Genomic DNA, 14,741 nt, shown 5'->3' on the forward strand with positions numbered 1-14,741 from the left:
GCTTAGTAGTTGTTAGTTGTGTGTGTAGTTAGTTTAATAAATCTTTCATTTATGAAGAACTTGATTATGTTGTTTGTGTGTACGACATATACCGTCACTTTACACTGAATCAAGAACTTTTTAGCAACTTTCAGGTTGAGACTGAAGTAATGTATTTTTAATTACTAAATAATAAATAATGTATGAATAAATCCAAGTTTAATTCTGTTATTTGATACACTATATCTGATAGCCGAATGTAAGTGCAAATCGGCTACTTCCTCATACCAAATAAAGGTAATTCACTACGATTATTTTAATGCCTTAAAGCCTTATATCGACCAAAGACCCTTTCAGACCAGGGGCCCCAGTGGAGCTGCATGCACTGACTATATATCCACCACTGGTGAGGAAAGTAAATGAGAAATCAATCAAACACTTAAGCCTCATTTCATTGTGTAAGAGCACTGATCCATCACATGGTGTTATGGTCTGAGACAGCCTCTGCTCCTCTGCATGCTGCATAACTGCTGAAAAAAAACTCTCTCTGTGTGTCTCACACACACAAATACACACAGGATGCAGACTGAAATATCAAAGGTCAGTAGAGAGACAAAGGGAGAGACTGGTGTCATTTTACGAAACCCTGGGCCTCTGAGCTCTCTGTCCCTTAATGTTTGTCTGTGTGAAATCAAGGACACAACTGGAAATCGTAAACAGGGTATGATGTCTATGTGTCTATGATGTGCCTTACAATGCCTTTGGATTATAAATCATCATTCAGTTTCAGCTATCATAAAGCCAAAAAATTTAATAATGGAATTATGATGGCAGAGATTATATGGAAAAATGTTTAAACATCTCAATGAGAGCAGAGTTTATCAGTGAAAATCATTTGACTATACATAGTTTTAAATAAATGATGCCAGACATAAACTGACTGCCAAGGATCTCTTAATTTATTCATGAATATGTGTTGAATGTGCATTAAAAACTACAATAAACCCCCCTTTGATTCTGCATCATGTTATCATGTAATTTCTTCATACAGTAGTCATGTCAAGTGGCAATTAATAATTCAGTGCATCAGTCGAATACCAAAAATGCAACTTTTCTGTCCACCATTTTAGTCCTCAGTCAGAGCAAATTAAAAAGCCACATGTCACAACTACACCACAGTGCCACACAATGGCCAGGAGTGGAAAAGCATAATGAATGCAGATTAATTAAAGTGTAAAAAAAATGTAGATTATATCTTAACAAAGTGGGGAGAGGGTATTGTTTTCTCCACTGTCTGATTGCTTGTTTGTTTAGAAAATATCTCCAAACAAATTTGGCTGAAATTCACAGGAAAGACTCATGGCCCAGGAACCAGCTGATTAGTTTTTGATGATGATCAGGGTATGGGATTTCAACCATTAGACAGTGTTTCCGTGTTGCTGGGAAAGTCCAACATACACGTACTAAGTTTGGGCGCTAAACAGCATAGCATTATGCTTCTTTGTTTGATAATCAAAACCCCAAAACAATCAATAAACAATTAGTCACTAGTATACATATATGAAAGTTGGCCTAGTCCATCACAGTACAGGCATTTATGCAAAGGAATTTCACCTTGAAGTTCAAAGACGGGTGCAATGCCAAAGAGTCCTGATTAAATGACAAACATGGTTTTGCTTTAAGCACGTATAAGAGCAAAATACCACGTAGAAGACAGGAGGAACTGTGTGTCTGCAGCTTTTTGAGCAGTGAAGGGAATCGAGAGTACTCAGGACTGAATGAGAGCTAATTAGTGAAGAGGAAAGAGAGATGTATTGCTGCAGGAGGGGTGGTTTGTACCCTTGAGGCTGGAGGGAAATGTGGTCGCACACGGATCCTTCACAATGCAAAGATTTTAATGTTGTTAAAGGTAAAGTGTATAATGCTCATATGAGGATATCTCATATCTCTATGCCTTTAGTTCAAAAAACGTTTTGTCCTCCTGGAAATGTTTACACCTGTCGGACGAAATACAATTCTTGCCAAACAATTATTTAAAAAATCCCCCCTACCACAAAATTTTCTTAACTGGTTGTCTGGTAAAAGTCTACAAGGTTACTGCACCCGGCCAAGAAATAGTTTGGCACATAACCCCATGATAACACCGGAATGGCCATTTTTACACTTTGGTGTAAATAATGACAGCTAATCTTTTTAACTTTACCTTTGGGCAGAGACAGGCCAGCTGTTTCACCTGATTTCCATTTTTTTTCTAAGCTAAGCAAAGCTTTAGCCTTATATTGGCGTACACCTGTATTGAATTAGGTCATTGCCTTCATTGCCTCGTAATGCAAGTGATTTGCTGTTAACACTAGTCATGCTCTGAAGAAGGCGTATGAAAGAAACGTGTCATCGATGATATTTTAATAAAATATAAAGCTATATAGGGTGTCTGTATTGATCGTTGCTATTCGCCTCTCTCAAATTTATTATTTAAAAAAAATCCTGTCCACATCTTGTATCAGTGGTTGTGAACCCAGAAACTGCAGGGAAGGTAGCCAAACAAAGAACAATAATAAAAAAAGACTGATCCCTGCTGTATCAAATAAGTAGGAGTATGATAGCTTATTGGGAGGTAAACAATGAAAGCCATATAATATCTCTCCAGGGCTTTATTCTTATGGTACCCAATTACCAATATAGTTTCCTCTGGATAGGAATGGCCAGCCTGGTGTTTATGTGTGTGTATTTGATGTGTGTTTATGTGGCTCTGTGCCTATGTGTACCTGTGTGTATTCGTTTGTTTATGCATTTTTGTGCTTGTTTGTGAGCCTGTACCCGACGAGAAAAAAATTACGTTCTATAAAACGTCTCCATAAATGGCATGGCACAATAAATCCAAGGCAGAAATATTAAGTGGAACCAATAGTTTGCTGGACCCACTCCAGATTCCTAGTAAAACTCACGAGTCGGGATGACCTTAGCATTAAAAATATATATTTTACAGGGGAAATAATCCAATTCCATTCCAATGAAGGCATCACTGACATGGAGCTATCTGTGCTGTGCACCTGGGCCTTTCCACTGAGAGGTCATTTAGTATACATTCTCTCTTTTAGGGATAGCTCTATTTAATACAGCATGAACATCCAAAGACATAGTATTTTGCAATGTCAAGAATAAAGGAAACAATGGCAAAAAAAAAAAACAGTGCTGCAAACTGTTGCTGTGTTCTAAGAAGGGAACCTCCCATGTGTGCAGAGAGACTAAGCAGCGAAGCTACAAAGGAAGCATGCTCAAGGACAGCTGTTTCTTGGATGGAGCAGTTTGTGAGAAGCATCTTGCCTGTGCAATGCTGCAGCAGCCATGAATAAATGCAAGGAAAAACAGAAGATCTCATTGCACTCCACACTGAGCCACAATGTGATTTGGAATGTGACGACATATTTAAAATGTGAAGAAGTCCTAAGATGACACAATATGACTGTGTACTTGGAAAGGGATAACATAGAACATGAGGCATTTCTTTATTATATATTTTAAAAGCAAACTCCATAATTTATTAATCAAAGAAAACATGCAAAAGAGAATTTATTATACTGGAAGAATATTCTCCCAATAACCTAACAGCATCAGCATAACGTGTCTGATCCTAGTTGTAGAAACCACAGTGGACCCCAGAACAAATTCATCTGCATGGAAGATATACCTAACCTGAATCCACTCTGCATTTCTCTTTACAATTATGCTAAGGAATGCACTGAGCCTCTGGCTGTGCAGTAATGTTATCTGCCAAAACCCTCTGGAAACTGGCATGCATTGCTCAAGAAGTTGTCATTATGAATTTGCTTTAGTGTTACATTATCTCCTTGAGAAAACTAATTTCATATCAGGGTAATTGCCTCTGGTGGGGTTATGCAGGGCTGTTGTGTTAAAAAAAATGCTGATGAAGAGGACGGGAGAGAGAAAAAGTCATGCTGGCCCTCCCTCCCTATTTCTGTCTCTCAGTCAGATGAGGTCATCAAACACCAACCTGCTTTGTATATTAATGATGTAACAGCCAGGGATTTTTGGACAACCCGTCCCCAGAGACTGCTTGGCTGGAGGCAGAGGAAGACTTCATCTTGATTTAAGAGAGGGATAACACCCTCGATAGAACTGTGACAAAGGCTAGATAGGCAGTGTGAGAGGAGATAGTGAGGGAGTATAGACGCCAGCAGCAGAGAGGAGAAGGCAGGAGAGGAGGGACTGTGCGCTACACTGTGCCTTTAAAGCACGAAGCCCCTCCTCCACAGAGCCAAGCAGAACAGCAGAGTGGTGCTGGCAGGAGCCTGAGCCCCACGATAAACTCTGGCATCAGCTTCCCTTCATCCGGCAGTCAGCGAGGACACAGTGAGGGCGCAGGGGCAGAGAGACGGGGACGGAGAAAGGGAAAGAGCAAGAGTGACAGAAAGAGGGGGGGAGAGAGAGACGAAAACAGGCAGATAGACAGAGAGGGAGAGGCTGTCATAGGAATCACACAGCTCCTTTTTCACAGCAGAAGCTCTTGCCATTCAGTCTTGCTGCCTCCCGACACAGGCGAACGCTGACAGGGATGACGGGCGGCGTGTTTTCGGCAGCACAGTTATCTGAGTGATGGTAACGGCCGCTGCGGCTTCACAATCCCAAGCAGGAGCTCTCCTTGCCGCTCTGGCTGTTAGTCATCTTCAGCTTCCTCTCTCCCTTCTCAGAGAGCTATCAGGGCCATTCATCGTTCCCATCTCATGCCTCCTGCCTCCACCTCCTCCTCCTCCTCCTCCTCCTCCACAGCTTCATCCTCCACTTCTACTCCTCCTCTGATGAGCCACAGCCTCAGAGTGAAATAACCCTGCTGACAGAAGCTTCTCTCTCTGTCAAGACAGTAAGTAGGGGAGGGAGGGAGAGAATTGTGTGTGTGTGTGTGTGTGTGTGTGTGTGTGTGTGTGTGTGTCTGTGCGGGTGAGACAGTGAGAGAAAGAGAGGAAGAGAAGAGATGATGTTAGTGTGTGCGACAGAGCTAAAGAACCAGCAGGTTGTGTGTAGCCTGAATGATCCTGCTGTGCGTGGACAGAGAGCTCTGGGCATAGCAACAGCAAAGTGATGCACAGGAAAGGTGAGTAGGTGTGTGATCTTACGTGTGTGTGGACGTGTGTACATGAGTGTGTGTGTGTGTGTGTGTGGAGGTGAGGCAGGTGCTGCTGAAGCAAGAGATGCATTTTAACGGCAGCTAGAAATCGTCAACGCAGTTAATTCCTGTCCATGTCTGAGTCTCCCTTACTCTATTTCTGTTCCTTCTTATGCTGCTATGATTTCAAGAAAGAAAGAGGAATGGAAGGGAAGGGAGGATGAGACATGAGAGAATAAGTGATTGCTTTCCTTCCCGTCTGTCCAGGTGCCATGTGTGATTGGCCAGCGCGCCCTGTGGCAGTGGCATCGCCCAGGATTTGGCGAGAAGCTCTCCCCCCTGCTTGTTCTCCGGGGCTCCTCTGGGAAGCTTTCTTAGGATTTATCCCGTCCTGCTGGATGACACAGAGCTCTCTGCCTCTCTGAAAAGAGTCCACAGAGAAAACATACACTACATGGATAAGAAGTAAAATAATTATCCAATCACAGCACAAGGAGGCAGACCGGGTTCCCTTAGCAACAACTGAAGAAGAGAAGAGAATCCTTTTTTCTTTCTGCTCCCTTGGTTTTTTAGGCACACCCCTGTGGACTGCTGTGGGTCAGTGTTTTCTGATAGGACTTGGAGAGCGCTGTGGCACTAGACAGGCTGCCACCCAAATTCCAGGGGACGGTGCTCATTCGCCCTCCAGCCTCTTGTAAGTGTGTCTCATGGACACCATGATTTTTTTGTTATCCCTCCACAAATTCTCATCACAAGTCACGTTCCGCTGGCTTGGAAATCAATTCAATCTGATCCCACGCCACCTGGAATAAGCCCTGCTTTGGGGGGAGATTGGACACTCTGTGAAAAGACCCGCACCTACCTTCCTCCCTTTCATGGACGAGAAATGAAGGACAACATGAGTAAGTCATCACCTGCAAAGAAAATGGATGTGAAGCAAAGTTTATTTTGATGTGAGTTTCTACTGACATTCTTTTTATTTTTCCTGGAGGAGGAAGCACCGCACTGCACAGAGGAATATTCCCCTTTATTTCCCAAACTGGATCTGTCCTATCTCCCTTAAAAGACAGTAGCCTCACTGAAGGACTATATTTAGAATGCAAATCTCTTCCCCGCTGGCCAATAATGTAGAACACGATCATTTTGAAAATTGAGCCACAGCTGGGAGTTCTATTTTTCTATCTACATTGGATAGCTTTCTCTATAAAAGGGTTAATACGAACCCCTTTTCTGCTTTCACTTTTGTATGTCAGCCTGCCAGTATGTCACTGTGTCCCACAAGTAAAAACGATTGCACAGGACAAGTGGAGGAGGGAAAAAGTCTTTTCCCTGTATAGACAGGCGTTTTAAATAGCATCTCCTCGGGAACAATTTCAAATGTACACACTGACACATGAGATGAGTTGGCTCAACACGATTATGTAAGAGTTTCATACCAGCTTTAGCCCATGTATTTTGCCTCTTTCTTTTCCATGGATTTACAGCGCTTGACTTTCCCCATGCTCATTTTCTCTTTGTTTTTGGAAGCGCCTACCAGAGGGCATGGATGTCAGAGTGTGACCCTGTGCCGAGTGTGCGGGCGAGGCAAGGTGTTTTGGCTGCCCAGGTGCTTTTAAGATGTTGAGGTCTCCCTGCGTGGCCGGGGCCCCTGTTCGGATCAGTAGCACTGAGGCTCCTTGTAGCCAAAGACATGGACCCCGACTCGGCTCCCCCACGCCCTCAGCCTGTTGGCCATTGGCCCCACGTCGCCCTGTAAAGGATGTCCCTCAGCAGAGCTCCGGCCCGGGACACCTCTGAGACCCCCAGCCCGAGAGAACGCATCCGCAGCCACATGAAGATGGTGATCAACCAGCTGGACGGTATCCTCAAAGAGCTCAAGGATGTGGCCAAGGAACTCCGGGAGGTGAGATTCAGAATCAGGTTACACATATCAGGCTTTTGGGATAGGAAGAGGGGAAGGAAGAGACAGAGGATGTGGATGCCAGGTGGGTGTGCTTCTCAAGTAGGCTGCATTTAATTAAGTGTAAAATTCTTTTCGCAGCATGGAGATTTTGATTAAGATTTGAAAGTGATGAGAGGTCACAATTTTTTTTGTTTTTGTAGCAGGAGGATATTGTTGATTACAACCGCAGAAAGGCTCTCTTCCTTTTCCAATCAAACAATTGCTTATCGCAAATTACAAATGTCCTTCATGTGCTCAGTGGTGTCTTGTGGGAGGTACAGTAGATGTGAAGAGCTGTTGAAAAGCCAGGCTGAAAGGAAACACAGAGGCAGGCTTAGATAAGATACAAGACTTAGTGCCGCAATAGTTATATAACCATTTTGTTAAGGATCAACAGGATTCCTACTGTATTTTTTCAACTGCCATGGTAACACTGGGAGATTTGTGTGTGCATGTGTGAGTATAGGTGCAGTACAGAGTTTGAACAAGGAACAACAAGCGAGATAATGTATATGTGCAGTGTTCTTGCATGTATCTCCAAATGTGTGGACTAAAAAAAAAATGTGTGTGAGATAATTGAATGAGAGTACATCTGTTCATGTGTGTGAGAGTACAAAATGGCCCTCATCATCTTTTTGGGATATTTTCCCTGCAGTGTCCTCAAAGCTGGGAGCTCTTCTCGTAAAGCTCCTCCAAAGAAAGAAATAAAAGGCAGATACAGAGACAGAGACAAATGAAACCTGAGCAAACAGTTATTTCTGACCCATCCCACATCCTCCAAGCGCATCACATGATTAACCTCCCACCTGTTTCTGATCAGGAATGCAGAGGGAGTGTATGTGTGTGCTTCTAAATGTATTGAAGAAGCGAAATGTTGGACATTAGTGCATGTAATGACCTGAAGGAGGAGGAGGGTTTTGAACAGCCGGGGTGAAGCTGCCATAACTCACTCCATCACCACGCAGGAAACTTATTCCCCCCCCCCCCCCCCCCCCTCCCCCGTCCCCCCCGTCCCACTCGTCCCACTCGTCCCACTCATCACACTCTACCTCATGTACTTGCAGAGTTGGAGGTGCAAGGGCACAGCTCACAGTGCAACTCTTCTCTGGTGAGCAGGAGAAGCCAGCCTGTGCGCCGCCGTGATTGATGATTATGGGACAACTGGAAGTGGAATAATGCTGGCTGGAGCTATTTATAAACAAAAACACGGCCTGTGCCTCTGCCAGCTCCAACGCATATTACCATTCTTATCCGAGACCCTATTAGAGAGGGCTCTGCACAGTGGCTCAAATGTCATTTTTTATTGGGACAGCACAATCCCACATATTGAAATGGCTAAGGAATCATATTAGCTGCAGTGGCGGTCATAATGCTGATATCAATATCCTGCAATTAACTGACCTGTGAGATTGCAGACCAAGGGAGATGAAGAAACAGAATCAGTGTAGCGCCATCAGATGCATGGAAACCTAATGTTCCATAAAATCTCATTCTTGGCCACATGAAAGGAACAACATAATAGATAACAACTGTCACATAAATAAATGATGAATTGCCGTGTAAATGTGGTGAAATAAATAACTGAGTGAAGGAGCAGTAATGACTGATTATCACCCACAAGGTCTTTGGGGAACTGGAGATACTGCAGTGCTCTGAGGAGTTAAAGCTGACACTCCAGAAATGAAGACGTTACTGGTGTGTTACCATACTTACTTCACAGTACTGTTTTTATAGCTAATGACCACTTATGTACAGTGTCATTGTGTCTATTGGACAAAAGCTGAAACAAAAACTTGGTTTAAACCCCTTTATTAGTCACACTGCAATAGAACCTGCAATCTTTCCATTGCCTCAAAGTTACTTACTGCAGTATCCCTTTAGACCACTTGTCCATATGTCTACATGAAATACAGTTAAAAGTTTTGGGAAGTTTTCTACTCCAGTCTTCATAGCCTTGTGCATCAACCATTAAAAATTACTACTACACTTGTGAAGATTTACGAAGTTTTTAATTGAATAAATATTTCAAGTCCCAAGGAAAACTTTAACAAGGCTCAAGGGGAATCTCACATCCACAAAAGTAGGTGACACAGAAAATTGTTTAAATATATTTTATAGATTGATTTGCCAACACTTGGCTTGGTTGGTGAGTAATCCAGGAGAAGGCAATTAGAGTACTGTTGCATCTTTCAAACATGAGAATGATCCATCCCAAGTGACATGATAGTTTCTTCAGCATTATGTGGTATTAAATAACTGATTAAAAAGCACCAATAAAAATTTTATGCAGTCAACATGATGGTATAAACTAGGAAAATAATACACGTTACACAAAACCAGAATTTTCCTTTTTATCTTAGAATAAATATTAAATATTTTCATTAGTCCTCTATGAAAGGAAATGGAATATTTGTGGGTTGTGGACAATTTTCTGGACCAAATAACTAAACAAATAAGTAAAAATGATCGTGAGTTTAATTAATAATGAAAATAATTGTTAGTTGTAGCCCTTATTCTCCTCCACTAATTCTACCCCAAAGTGGCTTGCTTTTCTCATAAAAGGCACAGAAGTCTTAAAAAGGGGTCACCCATGGGTCTTACTTTCATGTCTGCCAGAATTAATCATCCTCATTGTCCCTCCCTGGAGAACAAGTGCCGACCTCACGTCTTAAATACTGGCAAAAAAAGGTTCATCATTTGGGCCACTACAAACACTCAGTGCAGTCTAATCGAACCTTGTGAAACCGTCTTGTCAATGGGAATTGTTTCCTGTGTGGCAATCACAAATGTGCAATATTAAAACATTCAGGACAACAACATAGAAATAACTTACCTTTGATAATCTCATATTCTACATGCTTTTTTTTATTGGAAAAACTCAGCAAACAGACATTTCAATGGAACCTGAGAAATGAACAATAATGAATGTTAAATAAAAAATTCTATGGAAATTTCCATTTAGGTGCTTTTTTTCAGTCAAATGTACACAGAACACAGCAGATCTATCCTTCCTAGTACTGTGGTACTCTGAGAACACTGATGCTAGTCTACTGTCACTTAAAATCTAAATATGCATTTGTATTATACGGAACAACAACAACTATATATATATATATATATATATATATATATATATATATATATAAAGCTGTTTTATTAGGAAGATCAATTTAATTTAAGTATGCAATGCATCCATTTGTCTCAGGCAGTAAATCTCCTTTACATGTCATAGAAAAATGTAACACAGAGCACAAGCTCCCTTCAAAAGCCTATTACAGTCAAATGCAGCTTGTCTTACTTGTGAATCCCATTACAGGCTTCATGACAGGTGAAATGAGAAGGATCTAAAGGAAGGACACTGGAAGGTAACATACTGATAAACTACTCCATTTGTAATAATAATACTGGCAGGAATGGCAACTCTAAAGGAAATAATTCATTTAGGTATCATGTCAACCTTGGACTTGGAAGTCCGAGGATAAACAAGGAGGAAAAATGGCACCAAATTAAATGCAAAGCAACATGCTAAATTTCTGAGGTCTTCCTTGTTCTAATACTGAATTTCACTGAAAAAAAGGGCAACTAAAGAAATGCAAACATACTGTAGGAGTGCACTCATGATGGTAGAGATACAGACTGGTATATTGAAAGTACTAATGATGCACAAAAAAACTGAGTCTGGGGAGAAGAGGCAGTGGCATGTACTTGGGGCAAGGGGGTTGGTTCTTATTATATGGATGTAGTATTATGCAGAATCATACCATAAGCAGACGAGGCTGCACGTCTGTGCTTGGCTCAAGACATATGAACACAGGAGAGGCAATCAGGACTCGTAGAAGTATATCTCCAAATGAGAGGAGTGAATATAAGCTGGACAAAGAGCAATTATCAGTAGCAGAGTACAGCACGTCCAGGACACTGGCCTCCATCAGTCAGCCTTGTGGTAGTTGTCTGCACATTTTCATCGTAATGCTGGTTTCCTCCAAATGTCAGCTTTTTAGGAATTAAGTTCTGAGTAACAGCTTTATTAATGAGTCAGGCCACCACATAAAGTAACTTTACAATGGATTTTTGAAAGTGTGTCATGAATGCTTTTGATCTACTTAAAATCACCTGCTCGACTAGCTTAGCCCACCACTATGCAGGGGCACATCTCATTTAAAGTTACAGTCATCTGTGGGCACCATGGCAGACACAGTGGCACAAATGGGCTGGTCTATTCAATTTCTATTCATCACCCAATACCAGCCGCATGCTCCCAATGGCTTGGCTGTCAAATCAAGGAATTCGTGCTAAAATGGGGTCTGTCAAAGAAAACTGCTATGCAAATGATTTGATCACAAAGGCTACCGTGTTTCATGTTCAAGGCATGCTTAAATGCTGCATTGTTAAAGCTTGGTGTGGAGGGGGAGATATCCAGGTCACAACTGGCCCCAGATCAGCCAGACAGCAAGCCAGCCAGTGGTGTCTCTTTATCGAGACTCAAACCAGTTATGACACATCCATGTTGAGGGGGGAACCACAGTCCTCCTCTGCAGAAGCTGCCGCACTCAGCACTGAACCAAATCTGTTCCAAACCCAGAGGCAGCCCAAGGGAGACCAAAGCCAAAATCAAAGGGCCATTTTTTTTTCTGCAGGGGCCGTATCCTCTCCTCACTCTGTGTTTCCCCCTGCTGATGCTGCTGCTGAGCAGGGCAGGGAAGAGAAAACTGCCTAGCAAGAGTCCTTCAACATTTAACCATGAGGGGGACTGCAGTAATCACCAGCACTTCCACTCAGGGAGTAGAACAATAAAAAGAACGGCGGTAAACACACTCTCATTCCATGAAGTAGTTGATCCTATTACAAGGGAATATATTGGGGAACGTTTAAGGGCATGGCAAAGATATTACGAGTTGTGACGATTCCTGTGGGTGAAATGGGTCACTGCAGAAAGACGTAAAAGAAAGTATTTTCAACTTATTATTTTGATAAGTGAGTATGTAATTATAGTAAGTATTCACAAATTCCAGATCTACCCCCAATTCATTACTTCTTTACCCCAAATTCAGAAGATCTATCTTTATAACTACTTTTATGAGAAATATGGAGAAAAGGGCTTATACATTTCACAAAAAGTGCCTCTATGCCAACATGCTGAAGTAATTACATTGTAAACGAAAAAAGCAGTTCAATCCAACCATTAACGATGACATCATATGGCAGAATAGCACATCATCTTGGCAGGAGATTGCAGTGCTCTGTTTGTCCAAATGAATGTCTACAATCAGAAATTACAATCAGTCACAAAGCTGTGTCCTGGTGGATCATTTCCCACAAAGCAACCATTTTGACTTGGCCGCCAGTGTTGTGGGTTTGCTGCCTAGTGTCCATATCCCAGTAATCTCCACTGAGGATGGCCTAGCCTGTTCTCCACCAGAGAATCCATTTACTTCAGATAAAGCCAGAGTTTGGCCCAGTGTCCGACCTGTGAACATGCCGACCAGCTGTTCTTGCAGGCCAACAACACTCAGTGGGCAACGCTGAAAGCTTAACTACTCACAGAGGAAAGTACCCTTCAACCTGACATACCTGGGCCAAAGGGTTTCTTCTCATTAAAAGTCATTTGGAAGAAATGACAAGTACCCGCCTGCTGTGACTGTCAATTTGTTCCTCCTTGCCTGACCTCTTTTGTGTATAGAAATTAAATTCCTAAATTAAACTTGGTGACGTGCCTCCAGCGGAGTTCTCTTTGCTCAGGAAAACAACAAGAACAAGGCACCTCAAGCCTTATCTATTCTTCGCTGAACACAAAACACCCTGCCATCTCCACACCTGTGTTGCTGCCTTGAGCTGAGCTCCACATAAATTTGTCTGCACTGGGAATGAATCAGAGGCTCAATTATTCTCAGGACTGATGAAATACTGCTTTGGGATTTGAAGTTAAGTGTCAGATTGTCTCTTGGTTGAACTGATTTTAAATATATTAAATAGATGGCCTGGCCACAGTCATGCTCATGTTTGCTAGGACAAAACCATCATGGTGACCCCATTGACTAATAGATAATCTGATACAAATATAGTCCATCACTGCTTTAACGACAGGAGAGGATATTAAAACATCTTGTGTGTTCAGCTGATGCTTTTACCCAGTCTAGCTTGCAAAGGTAGCAATATCAGAATAATCTGTAATGCCTAGATCCCCATATTAAAAAGTAAGCAGTGTTGAGGACTGAAAGGAGAGCAGAGTCAAAGAAGGGAGGGAGTAGCGGTAATCAACGGGTTAAGACTTTAAGCGGCATCTAACCTTGACCGCTGTGGAGAGAATAAAACTGCACCATGCAAAGCATTCCCCTGAGCCTCTTTTACCTAGCTCTACTGTGGAGCTCCAGCTTCTTTAGGATGCAGGCCCAGCATATTGACTAGCCCATCATGCCTGTAAGACCCACTGGATTAGCTGGCCCTTTGAGCTCTGCCTCCCTCCTTGCACTCAGCATAGACTGTAATGAGGGCTTTAGGTTGGACCTCTGCTGAGGTAAACACTCCAAAAATTGCGCTGGTCTTGCTCATTGATTTTTATCAACTAACACGCCTACTCTGGGCTAGTTACAGATGAAGCTGTGAAAATTTCTACCATGCATGTTTGTACTTTGTGCTTCATCCATGAACCCTTTTGCTTGTCCCGAGGCAAAGATAGAACTGAATAGGATGAAAACCAGAGTTAAAGGCAGAGCAAAGAAAGACAGAGAATGTGTGAAAAGAGAGAGAGAGAGAGATGAAGGGTGGATGGAGATAATGGTTTCTCCTGCTGCACAGACTGGGTGGAACAGCTTAGATCAGTTGTTGCAATTGCGCTCGTTCGTGGGCGTGTTTAGGATTGTTTTGGCCTATCTGTGTGCTGTGAATAAAACCAGTAGGCTGTAGTTAATGGTGTGAAAAATGGCATCCATCGAAGAGCACAAGCAGCCTCCAAGAATAGCTACATCATTTCATTGTGCCAAAGCATACTGTACGCAGAGGGACAGCTTGCTCTCCATTAGGCCGTGAGACTGACTGTCTCTTTTACCAAGTGTGGATAGTAATTTCTACCAAGAGTACAGATGCAAGTATGGCATAATGAGAAATACAAATTAATAATTTGATACCATTTTGAAGCAGTGATACATTTTCCTCCATTTCCGTAGCCTGTGAAAGGGCTCAGGGCAGTGTGGGCCAACCCACTCCCCGGTGTAGTAGCTAAATCCAGCTACAATCTTTGGAACTGTGTTATACTGAGGGATCATCGGGAGGCGTTTTTGTCCTTCCTTTTATTTTTAGCCGTAGTCTATGATGCATCATAAATCAGCCCAGTTTCGAATGAGATTGTTCAGTTTTAACCTGCAGAAATAGATGAACTGAGATGACACGATACCAAGCATCTGTATCCTCTGGCCTTAAGAAACTTCAAAGCTTTTTAAGGTCTTTTTAGGAATTTCAAGTTTATGCACATAGTATGTGCAACCTGACATAACTTACAGATAACTGACGAGTTATGTTTCTTAGTGCTATGAATATTCAACATTTATGGTATTTGAAGCATGGAAAATGACATTGCATTTTTGTATGGTGGAAAGTTTATTTCTACAAAGTTCTTTATCATGTGTAGCATTTGTATTAAAAAAAGGAGTCATAGTTAAAACATATTACATAGAGAAACATTTAGCCTGACAACTTGTAGAA

The 14,741-nt window shown here is 42.1% G+C and overlaps 1 protein-coding gene across 2 annotated transcripts in view; it reads left to right on the forward strand.

Moving 5' to 3' along the window:
- Window positions 1-4,209: 4,209 nt before the first annotated feature.
- The window catches only part of insyn1 (inhibitory synaptic factor 1), a 50,993-nt gene continuing 40,461 nt past the window's right edge, over window positions 4,210-14,741 (forward strand). The window contains exons 1-2 of one of the 2 annotated variants that reach the window (XM_038702052.1): window positions 4,210-4,858; window positions 5,369-7,004. In XM_038702052.1, coding sequence (XP_038557980.1) covers window positions 6,861-7,004 — 144 coding nt within the window. In that variant the 5' untranslated portion in view covers window positions 4,210-4,858; window positions 5,369-6,860. Of the gene's footprint in view, window positions 4,859-4,919; window positions 5,090-5,368; window positions 7,005-14,741 lie in introns of those variants that run through there. The other variant, XM_038702053.1, reaches the window with a different exon arrangement.

This window comes from Micropterus salmoides, unplaced genomic scaffold (assembly GCF_014851395.1).
Source record: "Micropterus salmoides isolate LMB-PRFRI ecotype aquatic unplaced genomic scaffold, ASM1485139v1 Ms_hic_scaffold_6, whole genome shotgun sequence".
In the NCBI taxonomy this organism is placed as follows: Eukaryota; Metazoa; Chordata; class Actinopteri; order Centrarchiformes; family Centrarchidae; genus Micropterus; species Micropterus salmoides.